We start from the raw sequence: 26,639 nt of genomic DNA on the forward strand, positions 1-26,639 counted from the left end.
AGTTTAGTGTCAGCTAAATATGTCAGTTTTGTCTAGTCACTAGACTGACATATTAACAGTTTGGAGAGACAGGGCTCCCAAAATCTACTCATTTTGCCTCACGATCTACCAGATCCACCTATTGAGCACCCCTGGTTAAAAGTATAGGTACTCTGTCCTCTATTCAATCTGGTGATCCTGGTTGTGGACTAAGCTCAAAAGTATGAACCATCTATTAGAATTATGAATAGGTGGCAATAGGTAGAAAAAAGGTTACATAAATGAAAACACAGAGACACTTTTTAAATTCATGTAAATAATCATCCTGTCCTGCAGTTGGGTTCTGAATGCAAGCCTGAACTAACAAAATGACTCACTATTGCAGACAAAGGGCACAATCCTATGCAGGTCTGCTCAGAAGTAAGTCCTATTGAGTTCAATGGGATTTACTCCCAGGAAAGTGTGGTTAGGATTGCAGCCATAGGAAATGTTCAGATAAATTGCCCAAAGTCAGACAAATAAATGCAGAAGTCCAAGGCCATTAACTACTAATCTTGGCATATGACTTTTCTAAAAGTGCTGTGATCTTTTTCTAGAAATTGGGCTGCATCAAGAATGTGTAAATCAAGAGCTGTACTGAATGGGAAGCAAAGGAGCAATATTGCACGGACCAACAACATCAGGAATACAATTTTCATGGATCTCATACACAAGTTTCTCATTCCATATATCTACCCATCAGAAATATGGAGGAGGTAAATTGGGAAAATTCTGCTTCAAGAGAACACATTGCAATCTACTATTATCGACTCTATTCCATAACTTGTTACTAGCCCTCAGTCTGAGTACCAGAACAATCCTGTATATAAGTGGACTCACCTCCCTGCATTACAATCTCTGAGCATGATCTGGAGGTTGTCCATGACTTTGTGTACCTTGGCTCAACGATCTCCGACACTCATTCTCTCGATACCGAGCTAAACAAGCGCATCGGTAAAGCAGCTACCACGTTTTCCAGACTCACAAAGAGAGTCTGGTCCAACAAGAAGCTGACGGAACATACCAAGATCCAGGTCTACAGAGCTTGCGTCCTGAGTACACTTCTGTACTGCAGCGAGTCATGGACTCTTCGCTCACAACAGGAGAGGAAACTGAGCGCTTTCCACATGCGCTGCCTCCGACGCATCCTCGGCATCACCTGGCAGGACAAAGTTCCAAACAACACAGTCCTGGAACGTGCTGGAATCCCTAGCATGTATTCACTGCTGAAACAGAGACGCCTGCGTTGGCTTGGTCATGTCGTGAGAATGGATGATGGCCGGATCCCAAAGGATCTCCTCTATGGAGAACTCGTGCAAGGAAAGCGCCCTACAGGTAGACCACAGCTGCGATACAAGGACATCTGCAAGAGGGATCTGAAGGCCTTAGGGATGGACCTCAACAAGTGGGAAACCCTGGCCTCTGAGCGGCCCGCTTGGAGGCAGGCTGTGCAGCATGGCCTTTCCCAGTTTGAAGAGACACTTGGCCAACAGACTGAGGCAAAGAGGCAAAGAAGGAAGGCCCATAGCCAGGGAGACAGACCAGGGACAGACTGCACTTGCTCCCGGTGTGGAAGGGATTGTCACTCCCGGATTGGCCTTTTCAGCCACACTAGACGCTGTGTCAGAACCACCTTTCAGAGCGCGATACCATAGTCTTTCGAGACTGAAGGTTGCCAATACAAAGGCGCATGAAGGGCCGAACTGGCTTAATAATGAAGCTGATTGGGGGCTGCTTTAAGTGGTGAGTTAGGGTTTGTGATGAACTGACAAGAGCTGCCCTCTACCTGTGTCTGCCCACAGCTACCCATGAACTTGCTTCCATTGGCCTCCAGTCCAGTTCTTGCTCACTCTCAGTGAGTGTGAAGAGGATCAGGGTAGCAGCAGCCCTCTTCTTTCTCCAGTACCAAGATTGCAAAAAGTAGCAGCAGAGTGATCTTGTTCTGATCATTCAATTTCATAAGCTAGCAGAACAGGATTACCTGGTTCTGCCTCCTTCTTACCCGTTCAGAAAGAAGGCCAGGCGGATGAGAAGTAGAAGGATGCAGAGCCTTCTTCCACTTCCAGTTCTGATGCTGCCTCCTTCTGCTTGCTCCACATGACCCTCTCAGCATGATCTGTTTATCCTCTTTGAAACATGGCAGGGCTGGGGAAAGGAGGGTGGTATTAGAGCTGCAGGTGGGGAGGGGCTCCAGATCACTGCACCTTTCCTCACCCTCCTGTTACCTCCAACAGTGTACCCTGCAGCTTCTTGAGTGCAACCAGGACCTGCTCTTATCTCCCCAAATAGGATCGGGCCTTGCTACTTGGTGTGAGTTTGCTACTGCCACAGCTGCCATCCTTCCACCTGTGTCTGCTCAGTCTGGCATCCATGATGCCCAGGTGCTTAATGCATGGCCCAGTATGACAGGGTTGGCTCCTAGGTGGGTATTGGGCTGAAGCGTATGTGAGGCAGTAGAGAGTGTGTTTGACCAGGAGTGACACTGTGCCATCCTATCCATAGGTTAAATTGGATACCCCATCTGGCCATACTTGATGATCTGTCACAGTCTGATTTGGTTTGTGTAATCATGTACACATATATCTACCATTTTTATGATTAGATCTTTGTTGCCTTTTGCAGTTACTTACTATTGCTTTAATGCAGGAGTTAGCTATCTTCTATATCTGGGATGTCAAAATAATTTCATAAAGAAGGCCAAAGTTAACATTCATGGTGCCTGCTGAGGGCCGGAATTGACATCATTAAGGGAGAAAATCACATCATTAAGCAGGTGATGACCAGAAATAAGCACTTTGTTCTCATATAGAAACTCATTAGCTACAAATGACAGAAGAGAAAATGTGCAAATCTTGTTCGTATTTTTGAGATGTGAAAGAGCCCAATTACCAAGCTGGGAGAGCCCAGGGACTGGATAAATTGCTTCTGGGGGGTCACATTTGGCCCACGGGTCTTACGTTTGACACCCCTTTTCTATATCAAATGTGTGTGTAATGAGTGAAAACTGTGTGCATTGGATTTGCTTTCAGAAGACTGAACTAGGGAGAAGCATGGAGAGTTGCGTGATCTTGAAGAGATGCCAGCTGAGACTTTATGATCAAGGAAACTCTAAATAATGTGAAAGAAGACCTTGTTTTTGTTTTTTTTGATGAGGAATGGTTAGGCCTATGATATATTTTAATATAGGATGTTGATACACAAAAAAACCCTACTTACCTGTAGGTCTTTGTAGATTAAATAGGTAGGGTGAGGGCCAGCTGGGTAAAGGGAAGACCATGTGGACAGTCAAAGAAGTCACTGCCCAATACTAGAAAAACCCCAATTTGTAAAATGATGTCAAACTGACAATAAAAACTGCAAGCAAGGTCCAAGTCAAGGGGAGAAGCCTACCATCAGCAACAAAGAGTAAGGTTGCAATGTACTGCCAGCTTCTTATGCCTCCTACATACTCAAGTTCTGTGCAAGAGACAGAGTGAGTAAATAAGCTTATAGGAATTGTTAGATTGCTATCTTGAGTTTATTTTATATTGTGAGGATTAAAAAAAATCTGTTTCACCTCAATCCATTACACCTACGCTGCACAAAGTTTAATAAAACTGCTCCTAGAATATGGTTTCTACATGTACTCCTTAAAAGATCCCTTGTTGAACTTTTGACATTTTTGTGATGGAGAATTTGGTGCATACCCATAATCTGATATGCAATGGAAAAAGTTTTGTGTGTGCCATTCTGCATAATCCCTGAGGATGCTGATCCTAGCTGCCAAGGGGATGTCAGGAAGTCATGGTGGTGCCAGTGTCACACGTGAGGAATCTTTCCATATATCAGCCATTCTCAACCACTGTGCCGTGAATGGTCTGCAGGTGTGCCGCAGGAGTCTGGGTGATGGTCATTTATTAGTAGGTCATTGGGGGATATGAGCCTCCCACCAACAACATGGTGTGCCTTGTCAATTGTCAAAGAACAGATGATGTGCCTTGACAATTTTAGAATCTTTTCAGTGTGCCATGAGACAAAAAAGGTTGAAAATCACTGCCATATATGTTGGAGTGCTCTAGGTTGTTTGTGTAAAGTGTTCTTTCTCCATGGTTTCCATCACTAGTGTTTCACTTTGTGTGCTTTAAGTGTGCACAATATGAGGGCAGAGAGGTATAGCAGTCCTATCCTGTGGGCATTATCATCTGAGTCTCTGTGGCAAGGGCTTCAGGACTGGGGTAGAAGTGCTATGATTGGCTGAAGAATTTAGTCTGCATTCTGTGCTGTCATAATGGATGGCGTTGGGGGAGTTGAGAGACTGATTTTTTGTTTTTGTTCTCTATTGTTATATTTAGACTTGCATCAAACTCAGATGTCTGTGCGACATTATGTGTGCATCAGTGGCATCTTTCATCTGGAAATGGTATAAGATATAGTATGTCAATTCCTTCCTGCCCATTCTATGTCCCTCCCACATCTTTGTCCCATTGTGGGGTTTATACTATTTTGCATAGGTTGTCATGGTGTTGTGCTGGTGTCAAAGTGAACTTGTGGTGTAGCATAGCCAAGACAAAATCCTACTGTCATGTAAGAGCTTGTGCCTTTTCCTTCACTGCTCAGAGAGTTTTTGAGTGGGGACCTATTCTTTCAAAAAATCCTTCTGAAGATATAGTCATTATTAAATTTCTGCCCAATGTTGCATGTATGCAGTAGGAATCAAATGTGTACACCTATGGGGTGGGCAGAAATGGGTTAATAGAATATTTGAATACTTTTTAAAAAATTAACTGTCATAAGTTCTGGTTATTATAATGACTGTGTAGTTGGAGCATACACTGCTCTGAGGCTGCAATCCTATGCACACTTTCCTGTGTGTATGCCTCATTGAACGCAGTTGGACTTACTTCTGTATAGAAGTAAGACTGTGCTCTAAGTTAAGCACTTTTTGACACCGGGATTTTTACACTAGGTTTTTAAAAAAAAAATAGTTCTATGATGTGCACACCCAATCACAAGCCTTCTTGGAGCTTACAGTCTAGAGCTGGTTTTCTGCAATAGTGTTCGTGCAGACTACATGGGTTTTACCCCCAGGGATGCCAACACTAGTACCACTTCCCTCTGGGGCTGGTTTCACTTTTAACCGGAAATTCAGGCTGCGTACTCCTCCACTCCCATCTCTTTGGCAGGCAGCCCTTTGACAAATCTCATTCAATCCCAGAAGCCCCTGCTCTCTTCTTTCTAAATTGCCTTGCTCTGGGGCTGGCTGATTCACTCTGCTCTGGCAGCCTCTCCATCAAGCAGCAGAGACCTAGGCGTGGGAAGAATGCTGGGCTTCTGGGAGGTCACGCTGGCCATAGCCACCCCTCTGCTGGTTTTGGTGGCAGTTCCTTGCATCAGGTTGGTGGTGCGATGACCTAATTGCAGCCTTGAGCCATGAGTAGCATTTTGCCTGCACCAGTAGAAGCTCTTGCAAATGAATCTCAGCAGGGAAAGTAACACTGTTTATTGATAGTGAACACCATATGCAGCTTATATTATCATAGATTATTTAGATCTATAGCATTTAGACCAGCCACTTTGAATGCCCTTTGGGGTGATGAAAGCAGGGTAGAAAACTGTAAATAAATAAATATTACAATTTTTAGAACTGGAAAGAAGAAACTTTGTTAGGCATCTCTGTCAATTTCTTTGTCTTCATGATGCTGTGTTAGCACCTCTTTTTCTCCCTAGTGCTTTTATCCAATCATTACTGTTAATTTTACCTTGTTTCTATCTAGATACTTTTATGGTTTTTTGTTTTTTGTTTCTGCAAATCACAGTGAAGGAACTAGAGTTTTAGTGTTCTAGCAGTAGGCTGCTCCAGAATGCCAGGCGCAAGGGAGGGTACCAGGGTGCAGGTCTCTTGTGGTCTTGAGTGCTCCTTGAGGCATCTATTGAGATACAGGATGCTGGACTAAATGGGTTCTTAGCCTGATCCTGCAAGGCTCTTCTTATGTTCTTATGAGTTCATAAATCACAGTGAATGGGTGGTAAAATACCTTCCTGTGAAAACCTTTGTGCCTTTAAGAGATTCTTGACAGGCAGATATTCAACAGATGTAGCTCTTCTAATCTCTGAAATGCAAGGACTTTAAAAGTTGCTGGCATTGGAAGAGGGAGGGTGGCTGGGTATTACTCAGTCCTGAAGTACAAATAAGACCTTCAGTCTCTCTGAGCAATTTCCCTGACAGTGAAGTTCAAGTTCCACTATTTCCAACGGGGTTTGCTCCATAGTAAGTGTTTAGAACTGAGCCTAATTCTGTTCACCGATTAGTAGGCTCTTGAATTCTCAGAAGAAAACCTTGCAGCTTTTTATACTGTTTCTTAGGTTAGGTGGCAGTTCTTTAAATATTATGTCAAAATTCTGCAAACCCTAATTATCTTCTTTGTCAGTGTTCTGAGACCTCCTTGATTTCCATTTCAGCCACTTTTCTGTCATAAACACTGTAAGGAAAATGCACTGGAAACATTGATGAAGGGCATTAGAGAAATTGGTTAAACAAATGTTACAAGCATAATGAGATTATATGTTAGACCCTAGATTCCTATTTCTAATGGTACTAGCAATGGATCCAATCCTATCCAACTTTCCAGCACTGATGCAGTTACAATGCAGCGCCCCCGTAAGGGAACAAATGTTCCCCTTGCCATGCCAGCTGCCCGGCTTCTTTCACATGGGATGCTGATCTTCTTAGAGTTCAGCCCTATGTGTTTCTACTCAGAAGTAAGCCCCATTCCAGTCAATGGGACTTATTCCCAGGAAAGTGTGGAGAGGATTGTAGGTTATATCTCATGCTTTACTTGGTGGGAAGGCTTGCTTGTGTTGGTGATTGCCTGTACCATGGGGGGGGGGGGGTTTGCTTGTGTCGGTCATTGCCTGCACCATCTCAATGGGGGGGGGGAGAATTTGGCAAACACTCCCTGGGTTTTTTTAAAGCAATCCCCTCTGTTGCTACCACACCTGCCCCTGTGTGAGTGAGTACACTCCACCTTGCTGCACGTGTTCTGGCTACAGAGATTTTTGGCCCCCCCCCTTCCGCCTCAGGGGCTCCAGGAGTGTTACTGTTCCTTTGCAAGGGGAACCTCTTCCAGGGCTCCAGGGCTATTTCCTTGCCTGGGCGAGGCAGAGCCTTTTTGCAGTGTTTTGGGCTGCCTGGAAATGGAGCCAGACACCAGTGCAGGACAAAGGAGGCAAAGGTGTGTGTGACTTTCAGTTCCCCCACCCCATTTGCTGAGACAAATCTGTGGATAAATAGGCTGCACCTGTAATAGTTTATCTCCAGTCCTTGGGCACCTCACCTATGCTCCAGGGGTTGTCAAAGATTAGGCAGTGGCTCTGAGATCACATTTGCATGCTCTTTCACTGTTTTTGAATGTAGTTTATCTGATCCTGGAGACTTAAATTCATTAGCGAAGTGGATCTCAAACTGGGGTGTCACAACAGAGGCCCTGGCCTCTGTCCCCTTAAGGAATGGGGAGGGGAGGAGGCAGTAATGCAATTGCCAGGATTGTGTAGCTTTGGAGGGGCACAGGGGCTTGCCGAGACTTACCACAGCCTGCAGCAGCCTCCCAGGGGTGCGGGGAGCCCCGTGTCAGCCTCCGCAGGGTTCCCCAATGTGCGGAGAATGTATAGTCGCGACCCACTTCAGGTTTGTGATCGTGAAACAAAGTGGGTTGCGATCGTTACTTTGCCTGTCTCTGCATGTTGGGGAGCCCTGCAGAGGCTGGGATGGGGCTCCTCGCACCCCTGGGAGGCTACTGCAGGCTGTGGTAAGTCTCAGCAAGCCCCTGCACACCTCCAAAGTGATGCGATCCTGGCAATTGGGTCACTGCCTTCCCCTTCCCTCACAAGGACTTACAGTGGGGCTCAAACTCCCTGGAAGTTTGAGAACTGCTGAATTAGAAGTTCCTTTACTATTTCTTCACCTTTCATGAGTCTCTTCATTTTTCATAACCAGTTCTTTGTTAATGTAACCGTTAGGTGCAGAAAAAGCCAGAGGGAGAAGAAGATAAAGGATCTCAGTACAAGTGTGCCCCCATTTCTGCTGGGGTTCTGTTCTGAAACCCTCTGCATTTAAGTGAAACCAGTCTATGCCTAATAAAGGTTTATTCATTCAAGTGAAACCATGGATATGGGCGAATGCCTCTGTCCTGTCCAAAACAATGTTCCATTTCCCAATGCCCACTTCTTGGCTAATTAACCCATCCTTATCTCTAGAAAGAACAGCTGTGGTGTGCAAAGGAATGAACACAGAACTCCTTATCTATAGCAATTAACCAAATTTATTGCTACAAACACAGGCACACCCTGCAATTCCTCTTGTCCAGAGGCTTCCCCCTCCCCAAAACTCCACTTAGCTTAGTGGGTAAAAGTCTGAAGCCTCCAGTCCAAGTCCAGTGTCCAAAGCAAGTCCAGTCTTCCCAGTCCAGTCCTTCCCATAGCAGTCCACTGCAGCAGAGCCCCTTCCTCTGTGTCCTCTCCAGCAGAGTGTCCTGGCAGTTCCCTTCTCCCGTATGTCCTGGTCTGTCCATGTCCTGTAGGTCTGGGTTGGGTCCTGTAGGTCCAGGTCTTCTGGGGCAGCCTTTTATTCCTGCAGCCCCTTCTTAAGTCCAAATTAGTCTTAGGTGAGCCATCCCTTCAGTCCATGTCCATTCAAAGTCCCATCAAAGTCAAATGAAGCTCAGGTGTCCATCAGAGTCTCCATTGGCCTTGTTTGATTACAGCTGTGGAGCCAGCCCTGCCTTCCCAGAGCTGTCAACCAGCTGTCAAAACATGGGAATCTCTGTCAACACCACATCATCCACCTGATGATCTTCTGATCTTCCATTACAGCCTCCACCCCCCCCCCACTCTGCTTCTGCTGCTCTCAGACTGAGCCCTAAAGGTAAAAAAGTCAGTTCTGATTTCCTCTGTGAAACCGGAAGTATTTTTTTTTAACCTTTAACGCTCAGTCTGAGTCCATCAGGAGCCACATCTGCTGGCCCGCAGTCTTTGCTGGGCTCAGAGGACCCTCCAGAGGTGAGGGGAGTAGAACGCATGGGGGTGCCCCACTGACCTGATTCACGGATAACTGAATCAGCAGATATGGAATTCATGGATACAGGGGGGCCCCTGTATCTTGTCTTGATCTTGAATTCATAGTTGAGAGGCAATTAGAAAAGTTACATAGACTATACAGTGGTGCCTCGCATAACGAAATTAATCCTTTCCGCGAGTCCTTTCGTTATGCGAGTTTTTCATTTTGCGAAGCGCGTTTTCCCATAGGAATGCATTGAAATTTAATTAATGCGTTCCTATGGGCAAGAAAAGTCAGAACAAAGTCAAATTTGGTTTACAAAGTGTTTATTAAGTGCTCTTTAAAGGCATACATACTGTACAGAGGATTTCAAAAACGGGGGGGGGGGATGCTGAGTGGGGAACTTGAAGGCTGTAATCCTGTGCACACTTTCCTGGGAGTAAGCACAATGGGACTTACTTCTGAGGAAACACGCACAGGATTGTGCTCTAAGCTGGGGAGGACACAGCAGCTGCATTCAATTGCTTGCTTTTGCTGTGATCATGGGGGGAAACGTGAAGGAAATGGGGCAGTGAGAGGGTGAATGAGCGATGGGGGGGATGCTGAGTGGGGAGTTTGAAGGCTGTAATCCTGTGCACACTTTCCTGGGAGCAAGCTGACATGAAGATCCTCCCCTTACTAGGGTGGACGGGATCATAAAGGGACATGAAGATCCCCCCCTTAAGACAAACCAGGACAATTAAAAAAAAATTCGTTATGCAAAGCATAAGTCATAAAAATTCGTTATGCAAGTTACCAAACTTCGCACACCGCTTTCGTTCTGCGGGTTTTTCGCTGCGCGGGGCATTCGTTATGCGAGGCACCACTGTAATTGTGGGTACCAAGGTTAACCACTGAGTTTGACCTATGTCATCACTCTTTTTTTCCTTTTTTCCCAACATTATTTCAGTCGTGGAGCTGGCCCCTGTACCACCCCAGGGCACAGGACCGCAACATTTGGCTTCCCACAACACACTGCCCACCCCCAGGGATACTCAGCTTGATTTGGAGCCTTGCAAAACTTTTCTGGGTGCTCCCAAAGCTTTCTGAAGCCTCCAGAGTGTTGTAATACAGTACTTCTGATTTTCCAATGAAAACTGGAAGTACAGTTTAAAGGCGCTCTGAGGGCCTCAGAAGGCCTTTGGAGCACCCGTGGATGTCTGGTGGAGGTGGTGGCGGCATGGCAGGTGAAAGCAGTGGTGCAGTGGACAGTGGTGGCATCATCCCCACAGATGTGGCACCTGGGGCTTTTACCACCCCTGACCTGCCCCTTGGACCACCACTGCAGTATTTTGCAGGTTCCCATATATGCAACATGGCCTTTCCCAGTTTGAAGAGACACTTGGCCAACAGTCTGAGGCTAAGAGGCAAAGAAGGAAGGCCCATAGCCAGGGAGACAGGCCAAGGACAGACTGCACTTGCTCCCAGTGTGGAAGGGATTGTCACTCCCGAATCGGCCTTTTCAGCCACACTAGACACTGTTCCAGAACCACCTTTCAGAGTGCGATACCATAGTCTTTCGAGACTGAAGGTTGCCAACTATATATTAAGCCATTTCTGCCAAACATTGCATAAATGCAACAGGGATCAAATGTGTACACTTTTATCGCGTCACTAAGGGGGCTGCAGGGACTGGCGTGGGGAGCCCTGTGCAAGCATCTGCAGGGCTCCCCGAAGCGTAGAAAGTGAAAGCATAGCGATTGAGCTCCACTTCGTTTTGCGGAGGCGGAGTGCAATCGCTGCACTTTCACTTTTTAAGCTTCGGGGATCCCTGCAGATGCTCGCGTAGGGCTCCCCGCACCCCAGGGAGGCTGCTGCAGGGACTGATAAGGAAATGCCAGTCCCTGCACCCCCCTTAGCCATGTGATCCTGGGGATTGCATTGCTGCCTCCCCCCTGCACCCACCCCTTAAGGGGAAAGTGGCCAGGGCCTGAATTCAGGCTGGGGCATCGCAACACCCCAGTTTGAGTAGCTCTGGTCTATGCTACAGGATTTTAACTGCTATTACAGGAGGAACTTAGAACAAAATGATGCATCTCCCCACCCATTTTGCCCACCTCCAGAATACTATAAGCTGATAAAGGCTCAAGCATGCCAGTTCCTTCTCCCTGCCTCCCCATGGCTCACAATACTCTGAAGTTGTGTTTTCCTAGTTTCCTAGTTGACAATGTTCCATGGCTTCTGAGAGCCACTGAGTAATGTAATGTTCAGCCTGCTTCTGTCTCTTTGTGTTTTCTCATTACTCTTTTTTAAAGTTTACCAAGATGTTTATTTCTGTGTACCTAGGAAGTCCCTTGGTTATATAGAAACTGCAACTTTCTTTTTAGTCTCCAAAATACAGGGGAGGGAGAAATGCATTATTTGTGAGGGAGATAAAAGTGCATTACAAGCTATTTCCTTTCTTTGTTTTACTGTGGTTAAAGTTCAGCAGTTCCATGACTTTAGTATGTGAGGGAGGCAAGTAGCCACTCCCAGACCATGCTATCTAGATTTAACATTATTGTATTGGCAACCTTCAGTCTCGAAAGACTATGGTATCGCGCTCTGAAAGGTGGTTCTGGCACAGCGTCTAGTGTGGCTGAAAAGGCCAATCCGGGAGTGACAATCCCTTCCACACCGGGAGCAAGTGCAGTCTGTCCCTGGTCTGTCTCCCTGGCTATGAGCCTTCCTTCTTTGCCTCTTAGCCTCAGACTGTTGGCAAAGTGTCTCTTCAAACTGGGAAAGGCCATGCTGCACAGCCTGCCTCCAAGTGGGCCGCTCAGAGGCCAGGGTTTCCCACTTGTTGAGGTCCATCCCTAAGGCCTTCAGATCCCTCTTGCAGATGTCCTTGTATCACAATTTAACATTAATTTAACATTAATGTATGTAAATATACTCTAGCAACAACTTATTTCACATTTGAGCCTATTACTTCTTAATGCACCTCTATTTTTACAGGCGGTATGTTGCAGCAGGAATGTGCAAGTCTACAGCTAAACTGACTGGGAAGGTTGTAGTGATTACCGGAGCTAATACTGGCATAGGGAAGGAGACTGCCAAAGAGCTTGCAAGAAGAGGCAAGTTGTTTAACCACACCCATCAGCGTCTTTTGAAACTTCAGCTTTCAGTGAGCTCCACTGAAGCATGAGCTTGGTCAGAGCATGCTATTAACACTTGTTCCCTGCTGTATTCACAACTTTGTTAATGGACTGTGATTAGATCACATGTTGGTTACTGTTTTTAAAGTGTTCAGAATGATAGAGAGAAAAAAAATACCTTAAATTGGAAACAGGCCTATTTGGTGGTGATAATTCTATTATCCTAACATTACATGTGGATTCTAAATTCTCCAGTGCTTCTCAGTTTGTTCATGAAAGGTGCCAGGGTTGTTGACTGTAGAACCTCAAGGCCAGGCACATTGCCAGTAAGACTTTGTGGCAGAAAAAGAAGTGACTTTTCACTGTGCTTGGATAGTGCCAGTGGGCCAGAAGGGAAGTATTGAAATTAGCTCATTCAGTGATTGCTGGGATACGAAAGGCCAAATGGATGTTCACATGATAGTTTAAATCCTCAGATTCTGACCTGGCTGTCAGTCAGAGCAACACATCCTGGGAGAGCAGAGCAAGCTGATATCCCATAGAACTCTGCATAGAACTTGGCTTTGGTACATGCCTTCTCTCGTTACCTCCTGCCTGCCTGTTTGGCTGTAACTGGCCTTCTGCTCACTTGACCCTCTTTTTGCTGCACCTCCAGATCACCTGCCCTTTCAGTTCAACAGCACAATACTCTTTTAAAAAAATTATGACACCTGACACAATATCTGTATATGAGTCTTTCTAGACAATATTGGATCAATTCTCCATTAAGCTTAACCAGTGCTTAGTTGAGAACCAATAAAGATTACAGTATAAGTCAGCAGTTCCCAAAATGTGCACTGCAGCACCCTTTGCACTGTGGCAAGCCCACAGGGATGCTGCAACCTCTTCCCAGCTCTTCCAAGTGCTGCCATCTTGGATCATACAAGATCTCGTGCAAGTCTTGTAAGAGTTCGTGCAATGCAAGATGGTGGCACCTGGGACAGCCAGGAAGAAGAGGCTGCCGTGAGAGAAGGGTACTATGATCATGGTAAGTTTGGGAATCACTGGTATAAGTTCTGCCTGCTAAAGTTTTGTTAGTTGTGTCCTGCAATTGACTTTTGGTTTGTCCTATGAGTTGTACCAGTTATGTATTTCTGGCCAGTTTTGCCAATTGCAACTGGATCCTCAGTAGGGCCAGCCAACTAAGTGTTAGGTCTACATCCATTAGCAAATAAGCTTGAGTCCCAACAAGAAGGAGTGACTGTACTTTCAGCTTATCCCCTGTTTGATATGCTGCTATTTCTTAAGGTGTATACTTAGGAAGCAAAATCTAGCACAGAAAGGAATCACTGTTAATATCATATTGAAAATTCATCATGATATAAAGTCTGGACTTGAGTTAATGTGTAGGTGAAAACAGCTGTTTACCTATTTACTGTCTGGCCATGCCATTTCTACCCTGCAAATTCACATGTGAGTTAGTTTCCCCACTTTCCCTTATGCAGGTGCCAGGGTCATTCTTGCTTGCAGAGATATGGCAAAGGCAGAAACAGCAGCCGGTGAAATCCGAACGAACACAGGGAACCAGCAAGTTGTCGTAAAGAAATTAGACCTGGCAGACACCAAATCTATCCGAGAATTTGCCGAGAATTTGCTGAAAGGTGTGTTTGAGATAACATTGTTATCTGGATCCTTTGTGTCTTTTTTGCGTGAAATTATGCAGTGGCATACCTAGGGTATTTGACACCATGGACAGGTCTCTGCCTTGGGATCCTCAGTGGAGGCCAAGTCTACCAGCCACTCAAAGCAAAGGGTAGACCTGGGCTTCACCAAGTTCCCTGGAGTGGGAGCAGGTCTACTAGCTGGCTGCTTAGTGGTGCATCTGACACCCAGGGTGGACTGCCTCTTGCCCCGCCCTTGGTACACCATCATGTTGCAATGAATGTGATTCAGTTTGCCTTATTAAATGGGGAATTTCGTCTCTAATTCAGAACAGTCACTTTTTTTGCTTAAGTCAAGCAGGTAAACATTCCCTCTGGATCTTGGGAGACAGAAATTCTAATTCTTGTTTTAATGGGGCAAATGCCATGGCTATTTGTATGCCATGGCATACATACTAAGTATGTATACTGTATTTTTAATACTATGTTTTTAATAAATTAGAGACTGTACAGTTCTTAGGTAACAATTACTGGTAGGTTATTTTTCAGGATCTGGCCTTGGGTAAAATCAGACAAAATTAGTCAGACTCAGACACCCCCCTAAGTTTAACCTCTGACTTATCCGAGGGTCACAGAAAATTACATTATTTCTGGCTCAAACCTTCCCTCGACTTATCTGTGAGAGCGACTTATAGGTGAGTGCCTTCGGTGAATCCCTGCATGCCCATGCAGCGGTGCTGGTGCAGGCTCTGCTGCATCCTGTGGGGGACTTTTGGCTTCTAGAGGTCTCCTCAGCATAAGCCCCAGCAACAGCTATGGTCAACTTGGACCTGCGGCAACTATACCGCTGGTGCAAATCAAAGTGATCCGCACTGGCTGATCAGGCCAGGAAATGGTATAGGATATGGTGCATGCAGACACCCTGATCCTACCCCCCTACCAGGCCCAAACTACCCACCCCTGTTCCCACCACCTTCCTGCCTTTCCCCAGCCCCTATGCTTTGACTTACCTGGTCTGGCAGGCATCCTTCACTGTGCCAGTGTGTGTGAGAAGGCTCCAGCCTTCCTACTGGTGCACCAGCTCCCTGTGCTGTTGCAAAGAGCTTTATAGTACTTTTGCAACAGTGCACACTAGTGGAGTGCATGTTCTGCCGGTGTGACACTTGGATAGGATTGGGCCAAAAGCCACAGAGCACAATAGGATCTAACCCACAAGTGTCTGCTCAACCCTAGTATGTATACATAGCATAGCATAGCATAAACACCGTTAAAGACAGTCTCTAATTTATTAAAAACTATTAGCTATCTCATAGATCATCAGATACATTTTTATTCATTAACTTGTAAATTGTATTCTTCACAAATTTTTGTAAACACTATCAGAGTAAGGCAGTGGTTTTCAAACTGGGGCATCGTGATGCCCCAGCCTGTGGGCCCTGGCCTCTGCCCCCTTAAGGGGCGGGGACAATGACACGATCCCCAGGATCTCATCGCTCAGGGGGCTGCAGGGGCTTGGCTGTACTTACCATAGCCTCCTGCAGCCTCCTGGGGGTGGGGGGAGCCCTGGGCAACTGTCTGCAGGGCTCCCCAAAGCTTTAGAAGTTAAAGTGGAGCGATCATGCCCCGCCTCCGCAAAACTGGAAGTGGAGCGTGATCGCTCCACTTTCACTTTTGAAGCTTCGGGGAACCCTGCAGAAGGTTGCACAGGGCTCCCTGCACCCCTGGGAGGCTGCAGGAGGCTCTGATAAGTACCGTCAAGCCTCTGCAGCCCCCCTGAGCGATGCAATCCTGGGGATCATGTCGCTGCCTTCCCCCCGCCCCCACAATGACTTAGAGCGGCTCAAACTCTTCCTGAGAGTTTGAAAACTGCTAGAGTAAGGCTACAATTTCATCCACACTTTCCTGGGAGTAAGCACCATTTATTTTAATAGGATTTCTGAGTAGACAAGCCTAGGATTGGGCACTGAGTGCACAGTAAACAGCATGCCAGTAGAACCATTAATCAGATCCTCTTTTAAGGTAGCTGGTGTGTTAAGGCAGAGGCTCTACATATAACACATAACTGGGAGTGTGCAATTCAATTCACAGCAGAGAGACAAGCAACAAGGAGTGACTGAGCAAGTGCAGCTGCACATACCATAGTTGCAACCTGATTTACTCACAAGTAGACCCTCTGCAGGAGGTCAGGGAGCGGCGCCTCCTGTGCCTGGCCGCTCCCCCCATCGCACCTGGAGCTGGAGGAATCCCAGAGGATGCAGGGTGTGTGCCAGCTGGCGCTCCCCCACACCCTCTCAGAGCCCACTGCGTGCACTCCCCACCCCAGTCCTGCCACCCATAGGGGGAGGCAGCGGAGTGGGGGTGTCCTGGCTACTGCTGCCACCGACAAAGGGCAAGGAGCACACGGAGAGTGTCCTGTACTGCCCACTCCCAAGCATGTGGCTGCAGTTGCAGCAGGCAGGAAGGGAGGCCGCTGCCCCCGTGCCATGGAGCACCTGGCAGGAAGTGGGCAACGCAGGATGCTCCCTGCACATGCTCCCTGCCCTCCATTAGTCCAGCGGCGGTGACAGCAGCAGCAGCCAGGACACCCCCACTTGGCAGCAGGACTGCAGGTGGGTTCTGAGAGGGTGTAGGGGAGTGCCAAATGGCAGGCTCACCCATGTGCCTTGCCTTCTCTGGATCCAGGTGCAATAGGGGGAGCAGCCTGGCACAGGTGGGCAGGAGGCATAGCTGCCAGGAGCACTGCCCTTCCTCCTGCAGAGTCATCCCCCCCCCCGATGTAGATGGCCCACTCCGTCTGCCTGGTGACTGCGGAGATAAGGCGAAGGGCCAATTCACCTGTGATTTTTGGGGCACAAATTTCTCACCTTATGGGCAAGTATCTACGGTAATTAGGATTGGGCTGTTTGTCTCTAATGCCCTGTTAGTTATTTCTTGTAGAGGAGAAAGAGCTCCATATCCTCATTAACAATGCAGGGGTTATGATATGCCCCTACTCCAAGACTGCTGATGGCTTTGAGATGCAGCTGGGAGTCAATCATCTTGGTAAGACCTTCAATGCTTCAATGTGGGTTGGGTGGATGGTGTGCCCTTTCACTTTTAACACACTTTTATGGGGAAACTGCCCCCTCCTGTTTTAATCTAGCATGCTTTTCCCATGCCTTATTAGGCAGGAAGACTGAAAGGTCAGTTTAAAAGAATAAGCTCAGGTTGTATAAAAAGATAAACATTGTAAGCTTCATGCGGAATTGCATATATGCTACCTGTTGTAGGATTCAATTCCTCATCCATTAAGGGATATGCCTATAAAAACCTGCTTCTGCATGTGCCTGCCAACTCGTGGACTGGGGCACAACAGTTTCTGCTTGCTGTAATTATGGAGAAGTTGTCAGAAGATGATTGCAGAATACAGTTGCTTAAATACTTAAATATTGTAGTTCAGTGTGGTGCAGGGGGCGGTGCAGGGACGGAGTGGGAGCATAGGGGTTATGGTTTTGCCCAAGATAGTCCATTGTAAAGTGAGTTGATCACACTGTGAACTCATTATAAATTGGGACCTACTGTATTATATACAGTGAAGACCTTTGTTCTTCAAACCGACATCGTTGCATCATTGCTATATTTACAATGAAAGTCCAGTTTCATTCATCTCTTTCTTTAGGTCACTTTCTTTTAACATTCCTGCTAATAGACCGCCTGAAGCAGTCAGCACCCGCACGCATAGTGGTTGTGTCCTCAAGGGCTCATCATGCTGGGAAAATTCGCTTCCATGATCTCCAGGGTGAGAAGTCATACAATCGGTTACTGGCATATTGTCACAGCAAATTGGCTAATATTCTTTTTACTCGGGAGCTGGCTAGACGACTACAAGGTGAGTTGGAAGCATAAGACATATAGTTGGCTCCTCTTTTATATGTTTTTCACTGCCATTGCAGATTTTATAGTTTTGCCTCCTTAAATCATTTTGGTAGTCCTTTAGCTGTCAGGTTGTTCTATTGTTGCATTATCTGTTTTTCTGTTAAACTTTTTGTAAGTTGCTCCCTGACCCTACTTGAGAAGGACAGGGGTATGCACTGTTAAAATAGTTTGCTCTCCTATACAAAACATAATCTTATCACCTATTCAGTAGAAAATTGAGATCCACAGGAAATAAAATTGTGCTACTTTGAGAAAGTTTACCTATTCAATATTTGATTAAAGTTCATCTGGCACAATACAGAACAAATTGAAAAGCAAAGATAAAGTTGCCATAAAGAAAGAAGCTATAAGCACTACAAAGCTGTGATCATGTGTGTACTTACTTGAAAGTCAATAGATTGACAGTGCAATCATATGCGTGCTTACTCAAGAGTAAGTCTCACAATGTTCATTGGGGCTTATATCTAAGTAACTGTGTATAGCATTGCAGCCTGACTTGAATAGACTGGGGCTTATTTCCTCATAAACATGGATAATTCTGTTTTGCATGTTTGCAAAGTTGGTAGAAAACTTTGGCACTAAGGACCTTGTATTAAAGATCCACCACCCAGCCAATTTCAAGGGAAGATACATTTGGGTAGCACTATGCAGTACCTGACATCAGATGCATGCTTGACTGAGGGGGATGAGCAACGGGGACCTATGCCAAATTTTGGTTCCATGGCAATAGACTGCATTTGTATATGTGAAATGAAATGAATGGTTGTAGCATGAAAATATTGCTTGAAATGTGCTCCTTAAATTCCAGGTACAAACTTTCTAAGTTACAATTGAGTAAACTGTATTTCCCAAACTATGAGTCAGGACCCACTAGTGCGTCACAACCAAAAATGTAGTGAGCCCCAAGGAAAGTGAAGTTGAGCTGTATTTGCAAGTAGGCAAAATACCTCAGTCCACTTTGAAGCTAAGAGGAACAAAATGCCACCGGAATGATCCTGTTCTGATGAATACAGGCCCCCAAACACTTAAGGTGCCCCCCCCCCCGCAGACAAGAAAAAATGTATTGAGCGCTATTGAAACCGAGCAGCATATGCATGCTTACTTGCGTGTAGTCAAACATGCCTCAGCTCTTATCGAAGGCCAGGCAAAGGGGAATGCAAGGCCACCATATTGGTCCCAATCCAGTGAACAGGAAGTTCAACAAATGCTCCAGAAGGCAGTCCCCCCACCATAGTAAAAAGGATAAAAACAGACTGCAGGTAAAGTGAAACTCTTTTTTTTGTCTCATAAAGCTAGGTGGATCCCACTAAGAGTGTTGGCTTAAGAAGTGGGTCCTGGTGCTAAAATATTTGGGAACTACTGAACCATACTAAACAGAACATCCTCTGGTTTTTGAACAGGTTGACATTTTTAGTTTGCTTTTCTGAAAAATATGCATTATTCCTTTCCTACAGGCACTGGTGTCACTGTAAATGCCCTGCATCCGGGCACAGTCACTACTGAATTGGTCCGTCATTCATATATTGCAGCTTTCCTGTGGAAGATATTTAGTATCTTCCTGAAGACACCATATGAAGGGGCCCAGACCAGTGTCTACTGTGCAGTGGCAGAAGAACTGGAATCAGTCAGTGGGAAGTATTTTAGGTAGGTTGATCTATGAAGTCTGGCACTGAATTGCAGAGTCAGCAAACAAGCAAGCACTGGCTTGTAAAATCTCAAGAGAAAAACTCCTCAGTGCTACAGAGTGTCCTGGGATGACAGAATGCACCAGATTACAATTAACTTTTTGATTATTTTGAAGTACAAGTTAGTTCAGTAGCTTTCAACTTGTCAGAAGCTAGAACCTGCCTTAAACCCTAACACAGAGGTTCCCAAACTGGGGCGTTGCAACACGTCAGACAGGGAACCTCTGTTGCTTCCCCCTTAAGAGATAGGGCAATGATGCTGATGTGATTGCCATGATTGTGACAGATGGGATTTTTTTTAACCTACCTAAGAGTCACTATGGCTCCTTAGACGGTCTGGGGAGCCTACCACCTTTCTGCAGGTTTCCCTGTGCCTCCCAACAGCTGTAAACAGCAGGGAAAGTCACTTCCAATTTTGCAATGAAAACTGGCAGTGGCTTTTTTGGCTGTTTACAGCAGTTGGGAGGCATGGGCAGGCCTGTAGAGGGGATTATAGGCTCCCCAGGCCCTCCAAAGAGCCATAATGAGCCTCAGGTAAGTAAAAAAACAACACCCATTTTGTTCCTGGCACAATGGTCATCACTGTTGCCTCGCCCCTTAAGAGAGCAGTGACAGAGGTTCCCTGGTTGGGGCATCACAACACCCCAGTTTGGGAAGGTCTGCCCTAACATGTAACATGGGTTCCACCTTCAAGGCAGAGTGTAAACAGAATGCTTACGTGCCCAGCCACAGTGCCTGGGTTTTGATTCTTCTTTTCCTGCCTGGTACTGGCTAATCAGCGTGCACTATTACCGATTCAATCTACCCCTTTCCTCCTTTTGGGCTAACTGGAATGAGAGGAGGGGCAGACAGTGACATGGCAATTGTGTGCATTCTGTTCTGAAGGGTAGCAGGAAAGAGGAAGTGAGGCAGGGCAGAGAGCTAAGGGATGTAACAGCAGGAGATTGCACAGATGAGTGGGAGACTGAAGAGGTCTGAAGATTTGGAGGGCTTTTCAAAGCAACCCATCAATCTCCAGTGGGATTAACCTCATCTAGGAACTCTGGCCTTGGCTACTGTTCTAACTGTTTAGGCCTAGAGCCTCAGAACAAAATGGCAGTGGCAGCACTACTGCAGTCCATCTGAGGTTGACTTATCTACTCCTGGATCCCAAACCCACCTGCTGAAGACCTCCTGAGGTAGACTCTTTCTGTGCTACAACTGGATGTGAAGACTTGGTTGTTGTGCAACACTCGTGCTTGCTCATTTGCACAACCTCTTCTGTTGTCATCTTGATGGGTATTGTAGCGTAACCAATAATCAAAAGCACTGTTTAAAAAAAGAAAAGTTGTATACGGTAGAGCTGCATCAGGAAAAAGACAGGCTGTTAGAAACAAGGAAGTGCAGTCAAGGTACTGTAAACTTACATTGCTAATGCAAGAGTACTCAAGCATCCCACTCTCATCAGCTTCCCGTTGAGCACTTCTTTCTGGGCTATATTGGTTCCTACAAGCAATCTGAATGGAATGTTTTACTCTTTCACCTTAATACAAACTTCCTATATACAGGAGGCTAGGGTTTCAGGTGGAAAGGCCTAGTCATTGGCGGTTTTTTATTTTTTCCCAAAATGTAGATGTAAACAGTTCTACTACAGACTAAAATGTCTCAAATGTTTTCCTTTGTTGCAGTGACTGTATGCCAGCCTATGTATCATCGCGTGGCCGCAATGATGAAACAGCACAGAAGCTCTGGCAGGTCAGCTGTGAAGTACTGGGTATCCAATGGGACTGAATTAAAACAAACCTCTTTTTTTGTCAGACTGGAGTAAAAGTGACCAACTAAGCTAAAACGTTCATTGCACACCTGCTACATGTTCTTCTTACAGGCATTTTTTAACTTTGTATATTGTACTTACTAGTTACATAATTATTGCTCCATGAAGTCTTACAGATTTGCATTTGATCAAATCTAACAAAAGTTTGTATGCTGATGGGCAGTGCTCCATAATCCTGCTTATATATAGTTTTGGCTGAAGTCAAGGGAGCTTCTGAATCAAAATGCAGAATGTCATTAGTTCTTTTGTAGAACTTGTGAGAGAGCCCTGTTCTGGGTGAGGGAGCCCTGTTCTGCTTGAAATAAAACCATTTTACATTTACACTCTTCAGCTGTCTTGTTTATTTTAGACCACTTCCCTGAGGAAGGGGACAGGACAGTGCAGGCTGGGCAGAGGCCTTCCCTGCAGGATGAGGCCATGGCTGCGGAAGCAGCCTGCAAACACAGCCAGAGAACCTTTGTGGCTTGTCTGCAGCCTTCTCCAGGGTCAAGATCATGTTGATGACTGATGTATACTTAAACCCAGTGACGTAACAGGGCCTAATGAATGAAAAGAACTTGACCAAAATAAAGTAGTGGTGTCGCCCCATACCGTCACCTACGAGACTTCTTCCTGAGTGGGGTAAATGCCAGAGGCGTCAGAACCTTCTCCCACTTTACCCACCCCTAGGATCCAGTCCTGGGGGGGAGGCATGGATGGACATAACAGAAGGCTACAATTTATGGAAATGGGCTGCCAATGGGTAGACAAGTGGGGAAAAAAGGTTGGGAATCACTGCAGGAGAAATATTAATTAAATCCTTTTTTAAGGTGCCTGGTGTGTTAAGCCAGAGGCTCTACATGTAACAATCAACTTATAACACAACTGTGAGTGTACAATTCAATTCACAGTAGAGACACAAGCAACAAAGAATGACTGAGCAGATGCAGCTGCACATAGTTGCAATCCTACGTATTTACTCAGAATAGACCTATTATTCTTAAGTAATGGTGCACTGAATTGTAGTCTGGGACTTTGTTTCAAAGGAAGATGACATCCTGGTGTTTAAAAAAAAACAGATCTCTGCAAAATGGAACAAGGCTGCAGCAGCTCTGTTAAAGAGAAGGAGGCTTGCTTGAATTCAATGGAAATCTCAGCAGCAGTGAAAAGGTTAACTTTGACTGGAGCTTGGCAGGGGCTGCCTTGGAGATGAACAGCCCTCTATCTCTGCACTGCTTCTCCAGTACCTGAAAAGCAACTTCTCCAGAGCTGTTTGAAAAGCCCTAGCCTAGACGCCTTTAAAAGGGTATTGGACAAGTTTCTGGAGGAAAAATCCATTATGGGGTACAAGCCATGATGTGCATGTACAAGCTCCTGATTTTAGAAATGGGTTATGTCAGAATGCCAGATGCACGGGAGGGCACCAGGATGAGGTCTCTTGTTATCTGGTGTGTTCCCTGGGGCATTTGGTGGGCTGCTGTGAGATACAGGAAGCTGGACTAGATGGGCCTATGGCCTGATCCAGTGGGGCTGTTCTTATGTTCTTATGTTAGCCCTGTTCCCTGACTGACCTTGGAAATAAGGCGAGGTGATTATCTAAGCTTGATTTATTGGCAGAAGTTTCATGGTCTGAAGGCAAGAATCTATGGTAAGCACTTTATGTAAATCTTGATCAAATTTATAAGATATGGGAGAGCCAAGTATCAGATGGGCCGCCCTTTCATTGCCGCAGCGACATTTCAGCAGCTGGAGAGATACTATGCAAAATGATACCTCAGCAGAAGTAGTACTGCTGAAAGGGTGGCCCTCATGATTAACTAGGCTCTCCCAGCATCTTGGCAATGTCTCCCTCTCTCACCCCTCTTGGTTTGCCCCTTACCCCATAGGGTATAAGGTTCCTTGGGGCAAGAGCAGTGCTCTTGCATATTAAGCTTTAATCCACATGTGATTTAATCAAGCATAGGGTATAAGGTTCAGCCGAGGCAAGAGCAGTGCTAGGAGAGCCCAATTATCACAGGGACCAGATAAAGAGCTTCTGGGGGCTGCATCCGACCCATGGGTCTTATGTTTGACACCCCTCTTACAGAGTCTAGGAGAGAAAAATAGCTCCTATTTGTTACATTTGCTGTTAACTTCAACCAAAACAAGTTAACCAAATACATTTTATTATTGTTCAGCATAGACAGAGTTTCATATCTCATGAGAAATCGCAACAAGTTTGTTCAACAGGTTTTTGAGCTCATCTGTTGCAATCTTTGTGATGCCAGCTAGTTTAAAGGACAGGTTTTGCTGGTGAGAAAAGGATCCTTAAAATTCCTTAATATCACATTCTGCGTTGAAAACAAAGTGCATAAAATACAGTGCAAAAGGGAGAATGTGCACAGGCTAGGCCCTTCAACACAGCAGGTTCTTCTCCTTCTGCAAAATATGCCTCTGATAGAAAATATGCAGCATGGTTTAGAGATATTCATCAAAACCATCATATTGTATATATAATTAGTGCTGCCCCTAAAGAGAAAATCATATCAAGACTCCGTCTGAGGCCCAGTGGAAATTCAGTTCCAACGAACAACATAAGCAGTTTCTTTAAGCCTTAGATTCCTAATGGGATAAGCATAAAGGTCTGGAGGTGAGAGAATCTGGAAGCTAAATATGGTTCTTCTCAATTACTTAAGCTCTAAGCTATTTCTGGACACCAGATCCAATGAGCTAAGCATCATTAATGATGGCGTTTGCAACATAGGACTCATGAGAAATACAAAATGAGGTCAACCATGACTTTCATTTTACTGGAGAGGTGTACACTTGCATCATTGTAGTGATCAGCCAACGTTAATGAGAGATGATAATAGTCGCCTACCAAAGTGACACACAAAATCAGAATTTTAAAGTACAAACAGCGAAGGGTTTGCTTGCATCCAAATGATGCAAAATAATGACTTGTTCATCACTGAACAGTAGCTAGCCTAACTTAAAGATTATGAAGTTATTACCATCTGCAATCAGATGTTTACAAGATACAAGCCTGAACACATTAGGTTCATTTTAGAAATTAACCCTGAACCAATTTTTGCAACCAGGGTGCTTAAATCAGATTGATTTGGAGGCAGGGCTGGGTCTGCTGACACCCCTTACTCACTGCTGCCACCTTTGTTCCTCAAAAAAAAGTTCCTTCCCTCCTTGCTGCACTATGTGCATGGAGGCATTGAGTTTAAAGGGATTAATCCCTTTTCCATGTTAAATGCTATGTGAGTATAGAGCAAGGGGAGGCATAGTGAAGTGCTCCTTAGTACAGGATATAAAGTTTAAAGGGGTACAGTCTCTTTAAGCTTTAATCCACATGTGAGAAAGAGCACAGGGAGGGAAGCTGATGATCCAATTCTCACTTGCTTTTAGTGAGCGGAAGCTGATCCATGCAGCTTGTTTCTGTGACGGGCTGGAGGAAAGCAGCTACAAACTCAAGGTGAAAGACACCCCACATCTGCCACTCTTGCCCTCACCCCTCCTGCAATCTGCCACTGCATCAGCTTGCTTTATGGCTGGGTCTAGAATCCTAGATCCAATTCAATTTAAAACTAGAACCACTGCAAACTTGGCCTGTAATAAGAGAACAGTGAGGTATTTGGGGGAGGTCAGACAAGGGAAGGGGATAGCTAAATGGGCAACAGCTTGACACTGAGCCACTTAGGATCAACCCAGGGCTAGCTTTCAAACAAATAATGTAGGCAGACAGCCCTCTTCACCATTTCAGAATCCATCTCATAACTACTCTTTCTCTCTCTGTTCAAGTTTGCTACATTTGCATCACATGGCAACAGGCAAAGAATTACAGTGTCTCTGTCCCACTGTAATGGGGTTCTGTGAATAACCACCACCAGCTATTAAGGGAAATACAACAGGACAGCATGATGCTCATTGACAGTTGCTGTCTAGCAACCATCTCTAGAGAAAGCAGTTGGTACAGGGCTCACCTTGGCTGCATTATTGGTTTACCCCTGTAATTGCTTCGCAGATGTTATAATTTCTTCTGCAGCCCTCTACATGCACACACATTTTATGTCCATCTAAATGTATTGTTGTTCTGTGAAGTTTATTTTGGACAATGTCTCAAACAGTTGAGCTGTTTTTCATCTTTGTATATGCTACCAGTTTACTCATATTATTGGGCAGAGCCTTAAGATTCCCTCCTTCTCATCAGTGGAGAATCACAGAACAGTCTAGATTGTGTTGTGCTCAAATACCACTGGTAAACGTCTTCTCAGCCAAGTGATCTGTGAACCAACCTACCTCCAGAAGCCAGATTGGTATATGCAAGTGGTAGCAGAAATCTTTCAGAAAGTGCATCTCAGCACACATGTATCCTTCCTAAAGATGTTTCCCCACTGTAAGACGAGCCCAATGCCTTCCAAAACATACTGAAAAAATGGCACATGCTGACAAGTGTACAAGAAGAACGCACAGAAGGCAACCAATATTGTTAATTTAGAAAGTTTACAGGTGAATTTTTACTTGTAAAGGAAAATCCATCTTTTCCTCTCTGTATCACCTATGTTAACAGAAATCACAAGCAGCTAGGCTCCAAATTAAACCTAGCTGATGTGTAGTATGGATTAATAAAATAATACCCACAGAACAAATGTATTTATAGTCAATAAAAGAATGATGTCCAAGCAAGACTGAAATACTAACACAAGCAGTGGTGGAACAACCCGAGGTGGAGGTAGTTGGATATCATTAGGATACGATTGGCACTTTCCCTTTCGCTACAGGCACCTGAGCTGCTTCTCTCCAGCTTGCAGTTAGCCAAGAGATTGCTCAGGCAATTGAGTTCTGCTGAGACAATGCAGCCTTCCCTTTAAAAAAAAACAACAACACACCAAAAAACCAGCCACTCACTTGCTGGTAGTTATTTCTTGGCGCTTTGAGTGAGCCAGGTTCTTGGCTTGGTGTGGTGCACTGAAAGCCACTGGGTGCAGATGGCCTGCACTACATCTTCCCCACTGTCCTCAGCCAACTGCCGGATGTGCTGGACCAGCTGCACAGCTCTAGCATTGTCTTGTTTCACGGAGACTAGGTAGGCAGAGCGCAGCTTGTGGCATTTCAGGTATGCTTGGATCTAAAACAGAGAGATGAAAGGTGTCTGCTAGTTTCCTCTAATTTCCTAGACTGAAGTGGGTAGACTTCACGCTTGCTTAATTTACTTTTTTTAACATTAGAAGTCAAGCTGAGTGCAAAATAGTGGTAGTATGTGTGAGATCGCAGGAACCACATACAGGGGAATAACCTATGAATATATGTGCAGGTTTGGCATCCTGTATCCAAAGTGCTTGGGACCAGAAGCATTTTGGATATCAGATTTTTCCATATTTCAGAATGCTTACATAAACATAATGAGAGATCATGGGGATGGGGCCCAAGTCTAAACACAAAATTCATTTATGT

General features: G+C 45.4%; 2 protein-coding genes across 3 annotated transcripts in view; one reads left to right on the forward strand and one right to left on the reverse strand.

Moving 5' to 3' along the window:
* Nucleotides 1–692: 692 nt before the first annotated feature.
* LOC136655992 (retinol dehydrogenase 12-like) lies at nt 693–21,539 on the forward strand. 2 transcript variants are annotated; one of them, XM_066632796.1, is made up of 7 exons: nt 693–734; nt 12,026–12,144; nt 13,650–13,805; nt 16,743–16,847; nt 17,464–17,673; nt 19,175–19,364; nt 21,073–21,539. In XM_066632796.1, the coding sequence occupies exons 2-7, from the start codon at nt 12,045–12,047 to the stop codon at nt 21,173–21,175; spliced, it is 864 nt and encodes a 287-aa protein (XP_066488893.1). In that variant the 5' UTR covers nt 693–734; nt 12,026–12,044; the 3' UTR covers nt 21,176–21,539. The 2 variants fall into 2 exon arrangements, with proteins under 2 accessions (XP_066488893.1, XP_066488883.1); XM_066632786.1 differs by lacking the exon at nt 693–734 and adding an exon at nt 5,314–5,391.
* A 2,496-nt stretch (nt 21,540–24,035) lies between these two features.
* ZFYVE26 (zinc finger FYVE-type containing 26) overlaps nt 24,036–26,639 on the reverse strand; it is a 69,954-nt gene continuing 67,350 nt past the window's right edge. Inside the window, exon 41 of the mRNA XM_066632809.1 lies at nt 24,036–26,313. Coding sequence (XP_066488906.1) covers nt 26,104–26,313 — 210 coding nt within the window. The 3' untranslated portion in view covers nt 24,036–26,103. The remainder of the gene's footprint in view (nt 26,314–26,639) is intronic.

This window comes from Tiliqua scincoides, chromosome 1 (assembly GCF_035046505.1).
Source record: "Tiliqua scincoides isolate rTilSci1 chromosome 1, rTilSci1.hap2, whole genome shotgun sequence".
NCBI classification, from domain to species: Eukaryota; Metazoa; Chordata; class Lepidosauria; order Squamata; family Scincidae; genus Tiliqua; species Tiliqua scincoides.